The sequence below is a fragment of the Lycium ferocissimum genome, chromosome 7, assembly GCF_029784015.1.
Source record: "Lycium ferocissimum isolate CSIRO_LF1 chromosome 7, AGI_CSIRO_Lferr_CH_V1, whole genome shotgun sequence".
Lineage (NCBI taxonomy): Eukaryota > Viridiplantae > Streptophyta > Magnoliopsida > Solanales > Solanaceae > Lycium > Lycium ferocissimum.
This window is the reverse complement of record NC_081348.1, coordinates 34,966,325-34,981,084: the sequence shown is the minus strand read 5'-3', so window position 1 is coordinate 34,981,084 and position 14,760 is coordinate 34,966,325. Positions and strand designations below refer to the sequence as shown.

Genomic DNA, 14,760 nt, shown 5'->3' with positions numbered 1-14,760 from the left:
CTTACTAATCTATTGCATAAACATAAACTTTATCCATTCTTTTTCATTTTTCAAGAGTAGTAAAAGGCCTTCTAGATAAATGCAAATGAGAATTTCCCATATCAAATTTTTACTATTGAATACGGAGATCATCTTGAGTTTTCGAGGATGAAGATATTGTTTTAAAACGGAAGAGGCAAGACAATACTTGAGGTTCTTGATGTAATGTTATAATTTCAAAAAAGTTACAAATACAATTCTATACTATGTTGTATATTCTTTTTCATCTTTATGTAAAGTCGCAGCTTTATGTATAAAAGGAACATTGAAGTGGAATTTTATCTTTAAGATATTCGGTTTCCTATGTTTTAGTTTGTTGATCAACAAAGAAGGAAGACAAAAGGTGAAGTGATAGAAATGTTAAATTTGATGTCTAAAATACTTTTTAAATAAACAAATGACTAAAAGGAAAGATAGCTTTAAAAATAAATTACGTTAAAATGTTAAGTTTGATCTATCTAGATCTGAAGTCTAAAATCCTTTTTAGGTAAACAAATGATTAAATGTTTATTTATTTTAAAAAATCTGTTAATGGAAAACCACTTCATTTAAGTCTATTACTAATAAAAAATATTATAAACTTTATTTAGTCAAATATATAAAATTAATTACTAATGTCTCGATTGTACCGCGCGAAGCGTGAGCTACTTTACTAGTTGTTTTATAATTTTAAGAGAAAATAGATAATATTTTTCCAAAGTAGTCCGCTTACGCCCATTATGATTTTTCTGTCAATCACTAATCAAGTCTCTTTGCTCAAGCACTTTCTTTAGTTTTTCCCCATTTATGTACCAAGAAGTGTTCTTTAGCACTATTTGGGGTGTGAATAGAGCATTTTGATGACTCACCTATTCATGTCGACATTAAATATATTGTGTATTATCATATTATTTTTTATAAAAAATTGTAAAACGTTTTACCTCAAAAAAGGAATTAAACCATTAGTGCTTAAGGTCATCCGTAATCACTTTCTACTACCATCATATAACATGGTCTCAATTAGAATATAATTTGTGAAGCAATTTCTTTTAAGCATTACATATAACAAATCTCATAGAATATATAGTAACTTGGAACATTATGAAGTTGAACGAAAAAAGTCGATACAAATATTTAGCTAATAAATTACTCAACTTCTCTTGGGCATTTTATTTTCCATTATAGTTCAACTCTTACAGTTTTCAAAAAGTAAAAAAGCAGTTACGTGTTTTGATAAAAGTGCTCAAAGGCTTTTTAGAGATAACGGTAGTATTGGAATGAACAAAAAATATAAGAGATAAAATGGTAAAGTTGTTAGTCAAACCAAAATGGCTTCTAAGCAAAAAAAAAAAAAAAAAAAAAAATTGGGGTTGAGCAACTTCTTGGTTTTGGCTTATTTTAAGCACCTTTTAATTTAATTTAAACTGTTTTCTATTTTGCCAAACACCCAAATAAGTTAAAAATGGCTTATAAGCTGGTTTAACCAACTTATAAGCCAATCCAAACGGGCTCTTTATAAGGATTTTCCAATCGAAAATATGAAGAAGTAAATACGTATAAGAAAACGGGTTCAACATCTACTATATATACATAAAAATAATAATTTTAATCTTGTATATACATTGTAACTCGGAAAAGCCTAAAACTTACAAGAGAAACTGTTTAATTCTGACTCAAAAGAAAAACTCAAAAACGGAAATAGCAAACAGGTTTGGGCCGTGTGCATCTGAAATTCCGTGGGTCATTTGCACTTTTCCATATTTTGTGCTGGTCTTTAATTTTTGGTCCTTCAAAGGGGCTGGTCTTTAATTTTTTTTCCTTCAAATTCGAACTTACGCATCATAATATTCACAAGTTATGTCTGCGCCCTTAAAGAACTTATACCCTTATAGGCTAAGTTCTGTTTTGAAGAGCAAAAATTAAAGGCCAACCCATTTGAAGGACAAAAATTAAAGACCGGTCCATTTGAAGGGAAAACCGTGCAATTACTTTCCAGATAGCTGGATCGGGTTAGGTTAAGGACCAGATACTATCAGGTCTTTTGGGTCATTTGCACTTTTGTCCCTATTTTGTGTTGGTCTTTAATTTTTGTCCCTCAAGCCAAACATTTTTTTCACGTGAAAGAAGTTTATATTTTCGCATTATAATATCTCACAAGTTATGCCCGTGCCCTTAAAGAACTTATGCCCCTCTAGGTATAAGTTTGATTTTAAAGGACAAAATTTAAGACCAGCCCATTTAAAGGACAAACCGTGCAATTTCTTCTTCGTCTTTTAGCAAATATCCCAACATTATCATTTGGATGGACCGATGGGCTATGGGAGTTTTCGAGTTTGACAAAATATCTCAACTTATTCATGTATTGTAAATTCCATTATGTGGTATTATGGAAGTCTTGTAGAATTACAAATAACATTTGAGCATTCAATAAGATTGATTTTATTTCTTTCACAGATTAAACTAACACAGTATATTTCTTTAGCAGGTGTTGGATTGTACTCTTTAATTGTATGTTTCACCATCTATAAGTGAGAAAACATGAATTTCAATAAATTGGACCATTGTGTAATGCTGTATTAGTCTAGTCCCATTGTTTTATGTCGTTTCAATGTGTGACTTGTGAGAAAAAAAAATGACAAAATAATTATGGTAGTTTTTTTTTTTCCATTCAAGTACTCCACAAGCAAAATACATATATATGGACCATGAAATAAAACATTTTATATTATTGGTACTCTCCAAAATACAACAATCAAAATGAAATAAGACTACTAGATTTGGTGTAAATTAATTGGCCGTGACAGCAGCCTTGACACCATTAGAGCAATGTTAATTGGCCGTGACAGCAGCCTTGACACCATTAGAGCAATGTGGTCCTATGGTACAAATGAAATACGATGGCCCTTGTGCAAGTGTTACTTTGTCGTCTCCTGAATTAAAAACTTGTCCTCCACTACCATCACAAGAGTCATATCCTGCCTTGCTCACTTTCACCACATTGTGCACGCCGGGTGTGTATTTAAACTCTGTATTTTAAGGAAGAAAGACAAAAAAAAAAAAAAAAGACAAACAAAAAAATCACACTATTAGTTTTTTTTTTCCTCACCCCATATAATTTTAGATCATTTCATTTTATTACTATCGCCTTTGTCCTCCAACAACCCCCTCCCCCGTTTATGTGGTCAAGAAATAAAAATAAATAAGGAAACTTTTGTGAATAAATGCACTTTTCCATTATTATTTGAGTTAAAAAAGATTAGGAACTTTTACCAATGACATCACCAGTCTTGAAAGTCTTCCCACTAGGCCAGCCATTCATGTTGAAACCCCAACCGTTAGCGCCACCAGCAGGAAATGTGTCTGCATTTGAAATCTTTGGTTTGGAATAAGATGCACAACATCATAGCTAGAGCAACAATGGCGACTTTGTTTCCTCCAGACATTTTGAAATGGATATTAACTAGATATGCAAGAGAGATTAGAATGAAGGATCTTAGTGTTGTTGTTGCCAATTGAGTAAGAACTTAGACCATTATATAGGGACCTTGTTGTACAGTTGAGCTCATGATTCATTGGATTTGGAAAATCTTTGCTTATTGTCATTATCTGCAATAATTTAATAACCTCCCAAAATCATAATATTTGAAGATTATATGGTAACAAACTTAATGTTTATTTCTATGGTAACTCAATAAAATTTTAACATATATTGGCCCAAATAAATATTAAATATTATGAAGTGGAAATTATTTAGGTGGGTCAACTATCTTGGTTAAGGTTCGAACCCCTTTTCGCAAAAAAAAATTTAGAAAAAATCGCTAGTTTTGTTCAAGGTTTGCATTAAAGCATTTTTTTTATTTTTTTTTTATTCAGTTGAAATTTTACAAAACGCTGCCTTAAGGCGTAACTTTTGCCCGAATGGGCCTAATTTGGCTACGAAACTCTGCGTTGCGAATTTTTTTTAAATTTTTTTTACTGAGACGGGTTTAAACCCCAAATTTCATGGTGTTAGGTGAAGGACAAAAATTAAATACCACCAATTTGAGGGACAAAAATTAAAGACCGCCCCCAAATAAGGACATCGTGCAAATTACAACCCAATATAGTTGGGTTTCATTTAAATTCATATAATTGGACCTAACGAATTAATCCAACTATGGCGATCCATAGTATTTTATTTTTTTTACTCGGTTGAAATTTTGCAAAACGCATAGTCAAAATTTTAAAAAAAAATTTTAACTTTGGCCTAACTTGTGAAGGAATTACCAAAGTTATGCGGGAATAGGCCTAATTTACACGCGACCCAAACCTTGCCTTGCAATTTTTTATTTTAATTTACGAAACTCTATCTTGAACGCTCAATTTTTTATTTTTATTTTAAAGACCACAAATATGAAGGGCAAAATTTAAAGGCCACCCCAAAAGAAGGGCAATCCGCGCAAAAAAATGTATTGTATTGAACATGAATGTAGACCTAAATTTGCCTTAGGACAAATAAAATATTACAATAAAAAAATAAAAAAAGAAACTATAAAGTATAATTCTTTAAATGTGTAAAAGGCTTCACCATCTATATCAATCGCGTTGCGATTTTTTTTGAGGGGACAAAAATTAAAGGACAAAAAATTAAATACTCCCAAATGAGGACAAAAATTAAAGACCACCCCCAAAAAAGGACATCGTGCAAATTACAACCCAATATAGTTGGGTTTCATTTAAATTCATATAATTGCACTTAACGAATTAATCCAACTATGGCGACCCATAGTATTTTATTGGACCCATATTGTATTGAACATGAATGTAGACCTAAATTTGCCTTAGCTCAATCCAAATAAAATATTAAGTGCTTATACAATAAAAAAAAATAAAAAAAGAAACTATAAAGTATAATTCTTTAAATGTGTAAAAGGCTTCACCATCCATCTTTGTACATTCTTTATCACCTCACTAAGTCACTAGTTACATTTGCAAAAAAAAGATTCTTTATCACCTCACTAAGTCACTAGTTACATTTTCATTCACGTTTGAAATGGAAAAGCAATTAAGCCACTTTTGTTTCTTTGGTACCACTATCAGTTTTCTCCCTTTTCTTTCTGTAATATTTCCTTCATTTTTTGTCTTTTCTACTTCTTTGAAATTATATCAGTTTTTTTCCTAGAGATACTTCCATTTACACAAAAAATGAACTTTTCTGGAAAAAAAAAAATCTGTTAAACTTGATCAGATGGCTATATAATGGTGCAAATTTTAATTCAAGTGTCATTGCAAAAGTGATATTAGACATTGGCTTTTACAAAACCTCCATTCTAATTAATCCCTTCAACATATATCCAGTTAAAAATCCATTCTTAAGAGCCTTAAAATGTATAGAGTGGACATGATCAAAATTTTCCTAGCCATAATGTTATGCGTCCTGCTCCGGATCAACATTTCAAATGCAGATACTTTTTCTGTTGGTGACGCCAATGGTTGGGGCTTTAACATGAATGGATGGCCTAATGGCAAAATTTTCGATGTTGGTGATGTCATTGGTGAGGAAATCATATGTAATTATAATAAGAAAATGCGTACATTCACTTCATTTTCCTTACCTTGTTCTACGTTTTTTTGCTTATATACTTGCATGATTTGTTCAAATTGATTACTATATAATTTACTAGTCATTTAAACCATATTAAACCTTAAAATTAGATCCATTTTATTATTAGCACAGATGACTTTACACGAAATAGTGATGAAGAAAAATGTGTGAATGTGTGTGTTTTTTTTTTTTTTTTTTGAAAATGCAGAGTTTAAGTATAAAATTGGAATGCACAATGTGGTGATAGTGAACAAAGTTGGATTCAACTCTTGCAATGCTACTGAAGGAGAGATGCTTAGTTCAGGAGATGGTCAAGTATTAGTTCCAAAAGGGACAACCTATTTCATTTGTAGTATCGGAGATCATTGCGCTAATGGTGTCAAGGTTGTCATCATAGGCAAATGATTCGCTCTTAAACTCCATACTTATCAAAAACTGACAGTTTCATTTTATTCAAACAATTGTAATCGAGAATTAGTATAATTTTTTATTTATTATATAGTCCATATATACCCTTTGTTTGTGGAGTGATTATCATTTCATTTTACTCTGTTTCAAGAGTGATGCATGTAAATAGATGGACAAATGTTGATTCAAGTTCTCCATTCGCCACTGCTTGATTGAAGAACTTTTGCATCGATATAGTTTTCTTAATGGAAGTCCTAACAAATGACTCAAACATTTACAGTAATGTTTGTTTTCAAAGGCTGATGGATTTTTAATTTTTTTTTTCAGCCAAACACCACATTTACGGTCAGGTTTTTGTTCCTCTGGATCCGAATTCGAATCCATTCTCGTGCACTTTTTAAAACTATTTCAGCGTGGAGCATCGAGGGAGGCTTACTACTGTAGTCAGAAAGCACATCAATTTGACAAACATTGCTTCTTGGCGTGCTCGTTAGATAGTGGAGTAGTGCCTATAGTAGGCGAAGGCTCGAACACCAACTATGACATTTTATTGGATAAATATTTAAGTGAGAGTTTAGTGTTAAAAATTTGTTTCAAATAGAACCCTCGACCTCATCTTACTCATATTAAGACTAAAATAGACCAATGAGCCAAGGGTCTTCCGTGTTTACAAAATTGATAATAAATGTAATACTTTATAGCTTATTGATACTACTTATGCAAAATATTACATGTTGATGATTGCAGTGTGACACCCAAAACTTCTAAATTTACCTTAATAATATACAACAATGCGACCCAAAACTTCTAAATTTACCTTAATAATATACAACAATGCAATTCAACTATTCTTCTATTGCATACATGTTGATATACAACTATATGAATTCTATACCTTTGCGTATACAACATAAAAACTTGTGTTGTGCAATTTTTTAATGGACGAATTTGGTAAATGAGTACAAGTGCAAACTTTTTCTTACTCTCCCTAAATAATCATACAAAAATCCCCTTTTAAAAAGATGACATTATTATCTAGTTAAAGAACAAAACATAGTAAGGTCTCACAATCTATATAAGAATATATTCTTCCACTTATAGAATTTCTTAAAAAAAAAAAAAAAAGGCTAACACTTGGAACAAAGGGGCAGTCACTTCCGAGCTTTTGGGTCTTGAGAATCGACTTCGAATTTGCTCCTTAAATTGTGAGTAGCAAAGAAGGGTAGAGTTTTCACATCTATGTCCCAATTCATTGAAGCTACCGCCAACCATACAAGTATGTTTTTTTTTTTTTTTTTTTTTCACGACGATATTCCAACAAATTAATACATATTTTAATTAATTTAACAAATATTTGTTATTTTTCACTAGTACTCTATTGAATAATATGCGCATCTAATCTAAACATAACAAATACAAACAAATCAATTTATCTATATTTTCTTTAATGAAATTTGCATCCTAATATTACATGATCCGTTCTAAAATTCATTGAACAATAGGGCACTCCTTTGGATATCAAAAAAATTCTTTTGCACAAACTTTTCTATTCAAAAACTTTTTTTTTTAATTTCTTTTTACATGTATTAAAACATTTTATGTGAATAATACAATCTCTCTTTAGAAAATACTACTATCAAGTAAGCTTATAGCTGACAGGAGAATCAAATTGCACGGTTTGTCCTTCAAATGGACTGGTCTTTAATTTTTATCCTTCAAATGGGCTGGTCTTTAATTTTGTCCTTCAAAATTGAACTTACGCTTTAGGCGCACAAGTTATTTAATGCCGCTGTCATAACTCGAGATATTATGATGCGTAACTTATGCCTTTCTATACATATGTTCTTTTTTGAAGGACAAAAGGAAATTAAAGACCTGCACAAATTAGGCCACAAGTCCAAATGACCCCAGGGGAATAGGTCCGATGTTTGTTGGGCTTCACCTTACAATACTAGGCCCCCAAAAACCCTGTTAACCCTGTGGTTTCTTCACTTTATAACCCTCTCAGCATCTCAAATCTCAAAACCCTAGCATTCAGTAGCAGCAGCACAAAGAGCAGCCCTTCATCTTCTTACTTTAAGGTAAAAACCCTAACCAAATTCCACTACTACAGCACAAGTTCATTTATATATTTATTACACATTTCCCTCACACACATCTATAATTTTGTATTTTTTTTCCAGGTAATTCGATTTAGTAGAAAATGTCTCTCGGAGAAGTCGCATGTACCTACGCTTGTTTGATCCTCCACGATGAGGACATTCCCATCACCGTATGTTTCTTTACTCTTATAAGTTTTATTCTGATTTGTTTTATCGTATTTATCATTTTGTGACGTAGTATTCATTTTGGTTTGTTTTGTTTTTATTGTTAATAGGCAGAGAAGATTTCAACACTTGTTAAAGCAGCAAATGTGACTGTGGAGCCTTACTGGCCTCTATTGTTTTCCAAGCTTGCTGAGAAGAGAAACCTCTCAGATCTCATCATGAATGTCGGTGCCGGAGGTGGTGGTGCCGCTGCCGTCGCCGCCCCTGTCGGTGGCGCCGCCGCTGGTGGTGCTGCTGCAGCTGCCCCTGCCGCTGAGGAGAAGAAGGTAACAAATTTTTTTTTTTACCATTTTTTGTAATTTGTTTAACTATGAGTTGCGTGATTGTAATTAGGTGTGGTTGTTTGTTGAATGTGTGTACAGGAGGAGGCAAAGGAAGAAAGTGATGACGATATGGGATTCAGTTTGTTTGATTAGAAAGCTTACTGTTAGTATCTTTTGTTTCCAAAAAATATTGGTTAAGTTTTAGTTTTGATGTTTGAGATATTCGGAAAGTGTAAGACTACATGTAATTTTGGGGGAGTTTATGGACTCCTAATGTTTTAGTTTTGAGCCATTTTTGTCATTTTAATTTAAATGTTTGTTTTATTAGATTGTCATTGCCCTTTAACTGGTTACTTAAAAAACGAACAAAGATTTTCAGTTTATATATTAAGAATTGAGCTGCCTTTTTTATAGTTAAAGGTAGTGGAGTAACCATGAAACATTCTTTGCTTGCTCTTAATCTGTCAGATTGAATCTGTTTGTTCAAGGACTGACATAATGTAAGACACTGAGACTGTCACGTAGTTTGATTCCGAGATAGTTGGTGAGGCAGCTTAATTGTCTTAATCTTCTGGTTGAAGGGACAGAGAGTTGGAAATGTGCTCCATTTTTCAATGAAATGCATTTGAGATCACTTTTTTTTGGGTTTGGATCTATCTTGCATAAGGATAACTTGTAGAAATAGGAGATAACATTGTCATGTATTTACATATAGTAAGTTGTTTTAGAGAGTAGTCATATCCGAGTGGCGTTGATGAGATTTGTTGTAATCATCATATATATATTTGAGACGATAGAGCCCCTCATGGGATATGTTCTGCCGAATTGTTCTTTGGCTGATATGTCGGCAGTTTAGAATGTCTAATTATCTGTGTCAGGTCAGTGTTATTTGGATGCTATAATCTCTACTTGGGCGACTGTTTATAACATCATTTAGATCTTCCTTCATGTTATTAGGCCTACTACGCTACTCTCCTTCATTCTTTTCAATATATACACTAAACCCAAAATCTTGGTTTCAACTTTTCCCATGCCATGACCTATTAGATCCTTCAATAACCAGCTTCAGCATTGAGTAAAGAGAGAATTCACAATTAGATCCTGAATTCTCATGGTTGTAGTCTGTTGTCTTACACGAATGTGTTTAGTAGAAATGGTCCTAAAGAAATAGCGATAAATGATTGTAAGGTGATGATATCTCTGTAGTCAGTCGTTATTGTTTCCAAGAACAAGGATATTATCATCTAGAAGGATTAGACTTGCATGCAACCACATAGTACGAATCCAGGAGCCGTGTGCCATGCTTGTGTTTAAAATTCTACTTAAGCGAGTAGTTGATAATTGTAATCTGCTCATTTGCTTCCTCTTGAACGATACCAAGAACTTTACTGAATGCACTCATTTCTCCCTTCCACTACATGGAAATCTATTCTTGAATACCTAGCCGAGAGGGACAGGGATGCTGAACAGCTTTTGAGGGTCAAGACTAAGAGACTGGAGTGAACGCAGTGTACTTCGTCCAACAGTTTTCTCGTCTGTTCCAAAATTTGTCCTTTTATTTATTGACGCCTTCCAGAAAAGGCTATTTGTGTCTATTTTTTTTTATAACCTACAAACCAGGTCTAAAATTCTGTGCTTGAACTAATTTAATTTTGGCATAGACTAGTATGCTGGTTAAATCGTGAATGGAGGTAATCAAGATTTCTCTGCTACCCTATGTCAGTAAAAGCAAAGGAAATAAAATACAACAATGACAACATACCCACAAAAGTAAAGGAAACAAAATAAGGGCGAGAAAAAGATACCAAAACAATGTAGAAGAATTGAGTTCAGCAGTAGAATTGAGTAGAGTTTTTCAAAACTTTCATTGATAAAATCATTCCAATGATAAAATTTCATTGCTGCAGCACCATTTTAGGTGTCAACTTCTAAACCCAATTCTTGAGAACTCTGGTGTAGTGTTAGAGATTAACAAGCAAAGATTCCAAAACTTTTGAGGAGAAATAATTTTAAAAATGTTTGAAAAAGTCACGCTTTGTATGTCAAGGTGGAACTGGTACTGCTTGCTCTGCTTTTCGGTTCGTAGGCCGTAGGATGATCTTAAGAGAGCCTCTTCCGATTTCTAGCTAATGCAAGACAAGGTTAAAATCACTTCTACAGCCTGTAAGATCAATTAACTTCTCAACCTTAGACGTTTGTGAACAAAACCAACAGCAGCCAATTGAACTGCACGCCCGGAGAGACGCACAGCACCTGTCTATTTCAGCAGTAAAAATAATGCTGTTTTACGATATCCTCAAGGCTGCGTTTGTGAGTTTGTTTACAAGGTACTTCATCCTAGTTGGCATTGGGAGAATTGTGTGTTCAGAAAGGGCCGGAACTTTGTCACTCTGTTCCCGTTCTATACTTTGTTGTGAGCAAAATTGGGGCGGTGGTATCTGACTCAACTTTGTATTGGTTCCACAATGACCCCTGCTTATATGGGTATGATTATTCTAAGCAAAGATGGTTTCGATCCAATAGTCTTCAAGAACAACTAAAGTGGCCACTTTTGTTGGATATTATAACTGCTACGGCAGTTTTGTTTGACCTGGGTAATAGAACATTTCTAGGGATGGTTCCTCTAGGTCCTAATGAATTGGGAATGGCAAGCTTTACAGTTCTCAAACAGGGAGACATTCTACAGGTGTCTTCGATATTGTCCAAAAGGTTTCTTGTTGATACTTCTGTATACGGTAAAAACCGGATCAATGCAAGACCGGTGAGACCGGGGGCCGAGGGTAGGATTAAATGAGCACGAGTATGTTCGATCTTTTCTTCAGACTGGGGGGGGGGGGGGGTGCACCGAATGCGGCTGACCCGAGATGAGAGAAGTGTACCCGTTAGTCCGGTTTCTCCAAGCCAAACTCAACGTGGCCGTTAGTCCGATTTCTCCATGTCCGAACTGAACGTGGCCGTTGGTCCGGTTAACCAGTTGCGGTGTTGCCACGCGTCAGGACCGTTCTGTCATTTTGTACTGACAACCGTACGGGTGTCACACCGTACGATCCTACCTTATCCTTTTAGGGTTTCTTTATTCTAAAAGGCTTTGTATTGTATTCAAGGCCCATAAGGCAAACTTATAAATAGAGGACATTTTCCTACTTTGAGGGGTTGACTTTTGAGATCTAGAACATTGTAATAGAAAAATATATTGAAGCTCTCTCTCTCTCTCTCTCTCTCATTTTAGTCCGGATTTGAAGTATACTTTGGCTTGTTCATCCACTCAATACAATATATTGCCATATATATATATATATATATACACTTAGCTCAATCACCAATATCAATATATTTATTCTAGGCGAAAACTTACATATCTATATATATTATTACAAATAAGTCCATATCAATTTCATATCAACCGAATAATAGATTAAAATTCATCCACATATCCTATACCTCACTTACAAATTCAATTGTTACCGAAAGTCGGGGTAAACAGTTTGGCGTCCACCGTGGGGCTAGGATAATAGTGGTTTTTTAATCTCTGCTTCTACCTCCTTAAACCCGTTTGATTACAGAATCTTCTGCTAATTTCTATCAATAAACGGACAAATGGAAAGCAGCGGACAGTCTGGTCATGTCAACAACAACGAGATTGTGGCCGAAAACGAGAATAGTGGGTTACGAAACCCAGATCCAATCGACCCAAACTCTGTTGATTCGAGGGAAGGCCTCAACTGGCAGAACACCGTGAACCAGCAGAATGCCACCTTACCGGCCACTGATCCCTTAAATACTCATAACTCAATTACTTTATCCCGAGCCCAAGGCCGGAAAGCACCGGATACTCCGGATGAGATTAACTTACGTTTAATTTTTGAAATGTTGCAGGAACAAGGAACAACCATCGCCGAACAGGGAATCGCAATAGCTCAGCTGCAAAGTAAAAATGATAAGGCAGCCCCGGAAAGGTCAAAGGGCGTCACCAAACCAAGAAGGGATGAAACACGGATAGTCGAGAGTAATGGATGAAGATGATCGACACCTTGGCAAAATGGGTAGATTCAACGGAGAAGAGGGTGGAAACGTATAACTCTGGGGTGGATCAGATCCCGGGGGCTCCGCCGATCCTAAAAGGGTTGGATTCAAAGAGGTACATCCAAAGGCCTTTCCTTCCAAGTGCGGCTTCGAAATTGATCCCGAAAAGGTTCAAGATGCCAGACATCCAGAAATACGACGGTACAACGGACACACGGGAGCACGTGACTTCGTACACATATGCCATAAAAGGCAACGATGTCGAAAAGGATGAAATTGAGTCCGTTTTACTGAAAAAATTTAGGGAAACACTATCGAAAGGGTCGGTCGACTCGGAATGACCATCGCCCGAGCATTCAATCACTTCTTTCGAAATGCTCGTGCACGCGTTCATAAAAGCCTATCTTAGGGGCTAAAAAGGTGCAGGCCCGGAAGGCGGACATCTTCTGCATAGCCCAAAGGGAAGATGAATTACTACGAGAATTTGTAAACCGTTTCCAAAGGGAACGGGTGGAGCTCCTTCCGGTTCCGGAGGAATAGGCTGCACAAGCTTTTACCAAAGGGCTTAATCCTCGGAGCTCGACGACCTCATTCAAACTGAAAGAAAATTTGTTGGAATATGAGGCTGTAACCTAGGCAGATGTTCATAAAAGGTACGAATCAAAGATTCGGGTAGAGGATGACCAACTCGAGCTCCCTCGGGACCCGTAAATATGAGCAAAAGCTCTGAAAGGCCGAGAAAAGCTTACGAGCCGGAGATGCGATCATCGAGGGAAAGATACCGGCCATACTCTCATTCGAAAAAACCAGGCTTAAGGTCGGAGAAATCAAGGGTTGGCCCCAGTCACTTTTCTGGTCGTGGTGATAAACGGGCTGAGCGCCCATCGAACAGTCGAGGTCTATCGTTTAGAAGCGATGTCGGGAGTTCGGCTAGCAACAAAGACTTACCAAGGATATCGGAGTACAACTTCAACATTAATACCTCGGATCTCGTCTCGGCTATTGGCCGTATCGCAGAAATAAGATGGCCGAGACCACTGAGATCAGACCCGGGTCAACGGGACCCGAGCGTGGTGTGAAAGTATCATGGAACCCATGGGCACAGAATTGAGGACTGTCGCCAACTAAGGGAGGAGGTGGCTCGCTTATTGAAGAATGGCCACCTTTGAGAATTCCTGAGTGAACGAGCTAAAAGCCACTACAAGGAAAGGGAATCTCACAAACGGGCTGAACCGGTGGAACCTCAGCATATAATCAATATGATAATCGGGGGAACAGATGCTCCTCGAGGACCGGTGATGAAACGAATGAAGGTTTCCGTTGTGCGTGAGAAGCGCAGCCGGGATTACGTACCCGAGGGTTCCATCTCCTTCAGCAATGAGGATGCAGAAGGCATCATTCAACCGCACAATGATGCATTGGTAATTTATATTCTTATTTTTAAATCACAAGTTAAATGTATTTTGATTGACCCATGTAGCTCGGCCAACATCATCGGTGGAGAGTGGTTGAACATTTCAAGGTTACTTGACAGTTATGCGGTAGCCCGAGTACTCAGTGGGTTCAATATGGCAAGTGAAACCACGAAGGGGGAGATTTCTTTGCCGGTCAACATTGACGGCACCATTCAACAGACGGTGTTCTATGTCATCGAAGGAGATATGAAGTATAATGCTTTGCTTGGTAGACCGTGGATTCATAGCATGAGAGCGATGCCATCGACGCTACATCAGTTGCTGAAGTTCCCGACACCGGAGGGGATAAAAACCATCCGAGGTGAACAGCCCGCTGCAAGGGAGATGTTCGCAGTCGAGGAAGCTCCACTCTTTCCTAAAAAATCGGATCTAAGAGATGATAAATCCGTAGGAGGCAAGGACACCAAATAGCAACTAAAGGATAAGGGTTCGATAGTGGAGCAGAAGGGGTCGGACCCAGTGGATGAAGAGGATGATTTTGGCGTACCCAGATCGTTCGTATTACCGGATAACTCGGATGCAACCGAATCTACCGTGGAGGAGCTGGAACAAGTCATCTTATTCGAACATTTAACGGAAAGAAAGGTATACCTGGGCATGGGGTTAATCTCGGAGCTCAGGAACAAGCTAATTAAATTTCTTCAAGCTAATGCCAATTGTTT

At 36.2% G+C, this 14,760-nt stretch overlaps 1 protein-coding gene and 1 pseudogene across 1 annotated transcript; one reads left to right on the top strand and one right to left on the bottom strand.

The window, feature by feature from the left end:
- Positions 1-2,717: 2,717 nt before the first annotated feature.
- Positions 2,718-3,580, bottom strand: LOC132062754 (chemocyanin-like; annotated as a pseudogene).
- A 4,373-nt stretch (positions 3,581-7,953) lies between these two features.
- Positions 7,954-8,907, top strand: LOC132064615 (large ribosomal subunit protein P1-like). The gene is made up of 4 exons (XM_059457655.1): positions 7,954-8,091; positions 8,194-8,282; positions 8,388-8,603; positions 8,700-8,907. Exons 2-4 carry the CDS (start codon positions 8,214-8,216, stop codon positions 8,751-8,753), a joined length of 339 nt encoding a protein of 112 aa, XP_059313638.1. The 5' UTR covers positions 7,954-8,091; positions 8,194-8,213; the 3' UTR covers positions 8,754-8,907.
- Positions 8,908-14,760: the final 5,853 nt, after the last annotated feature.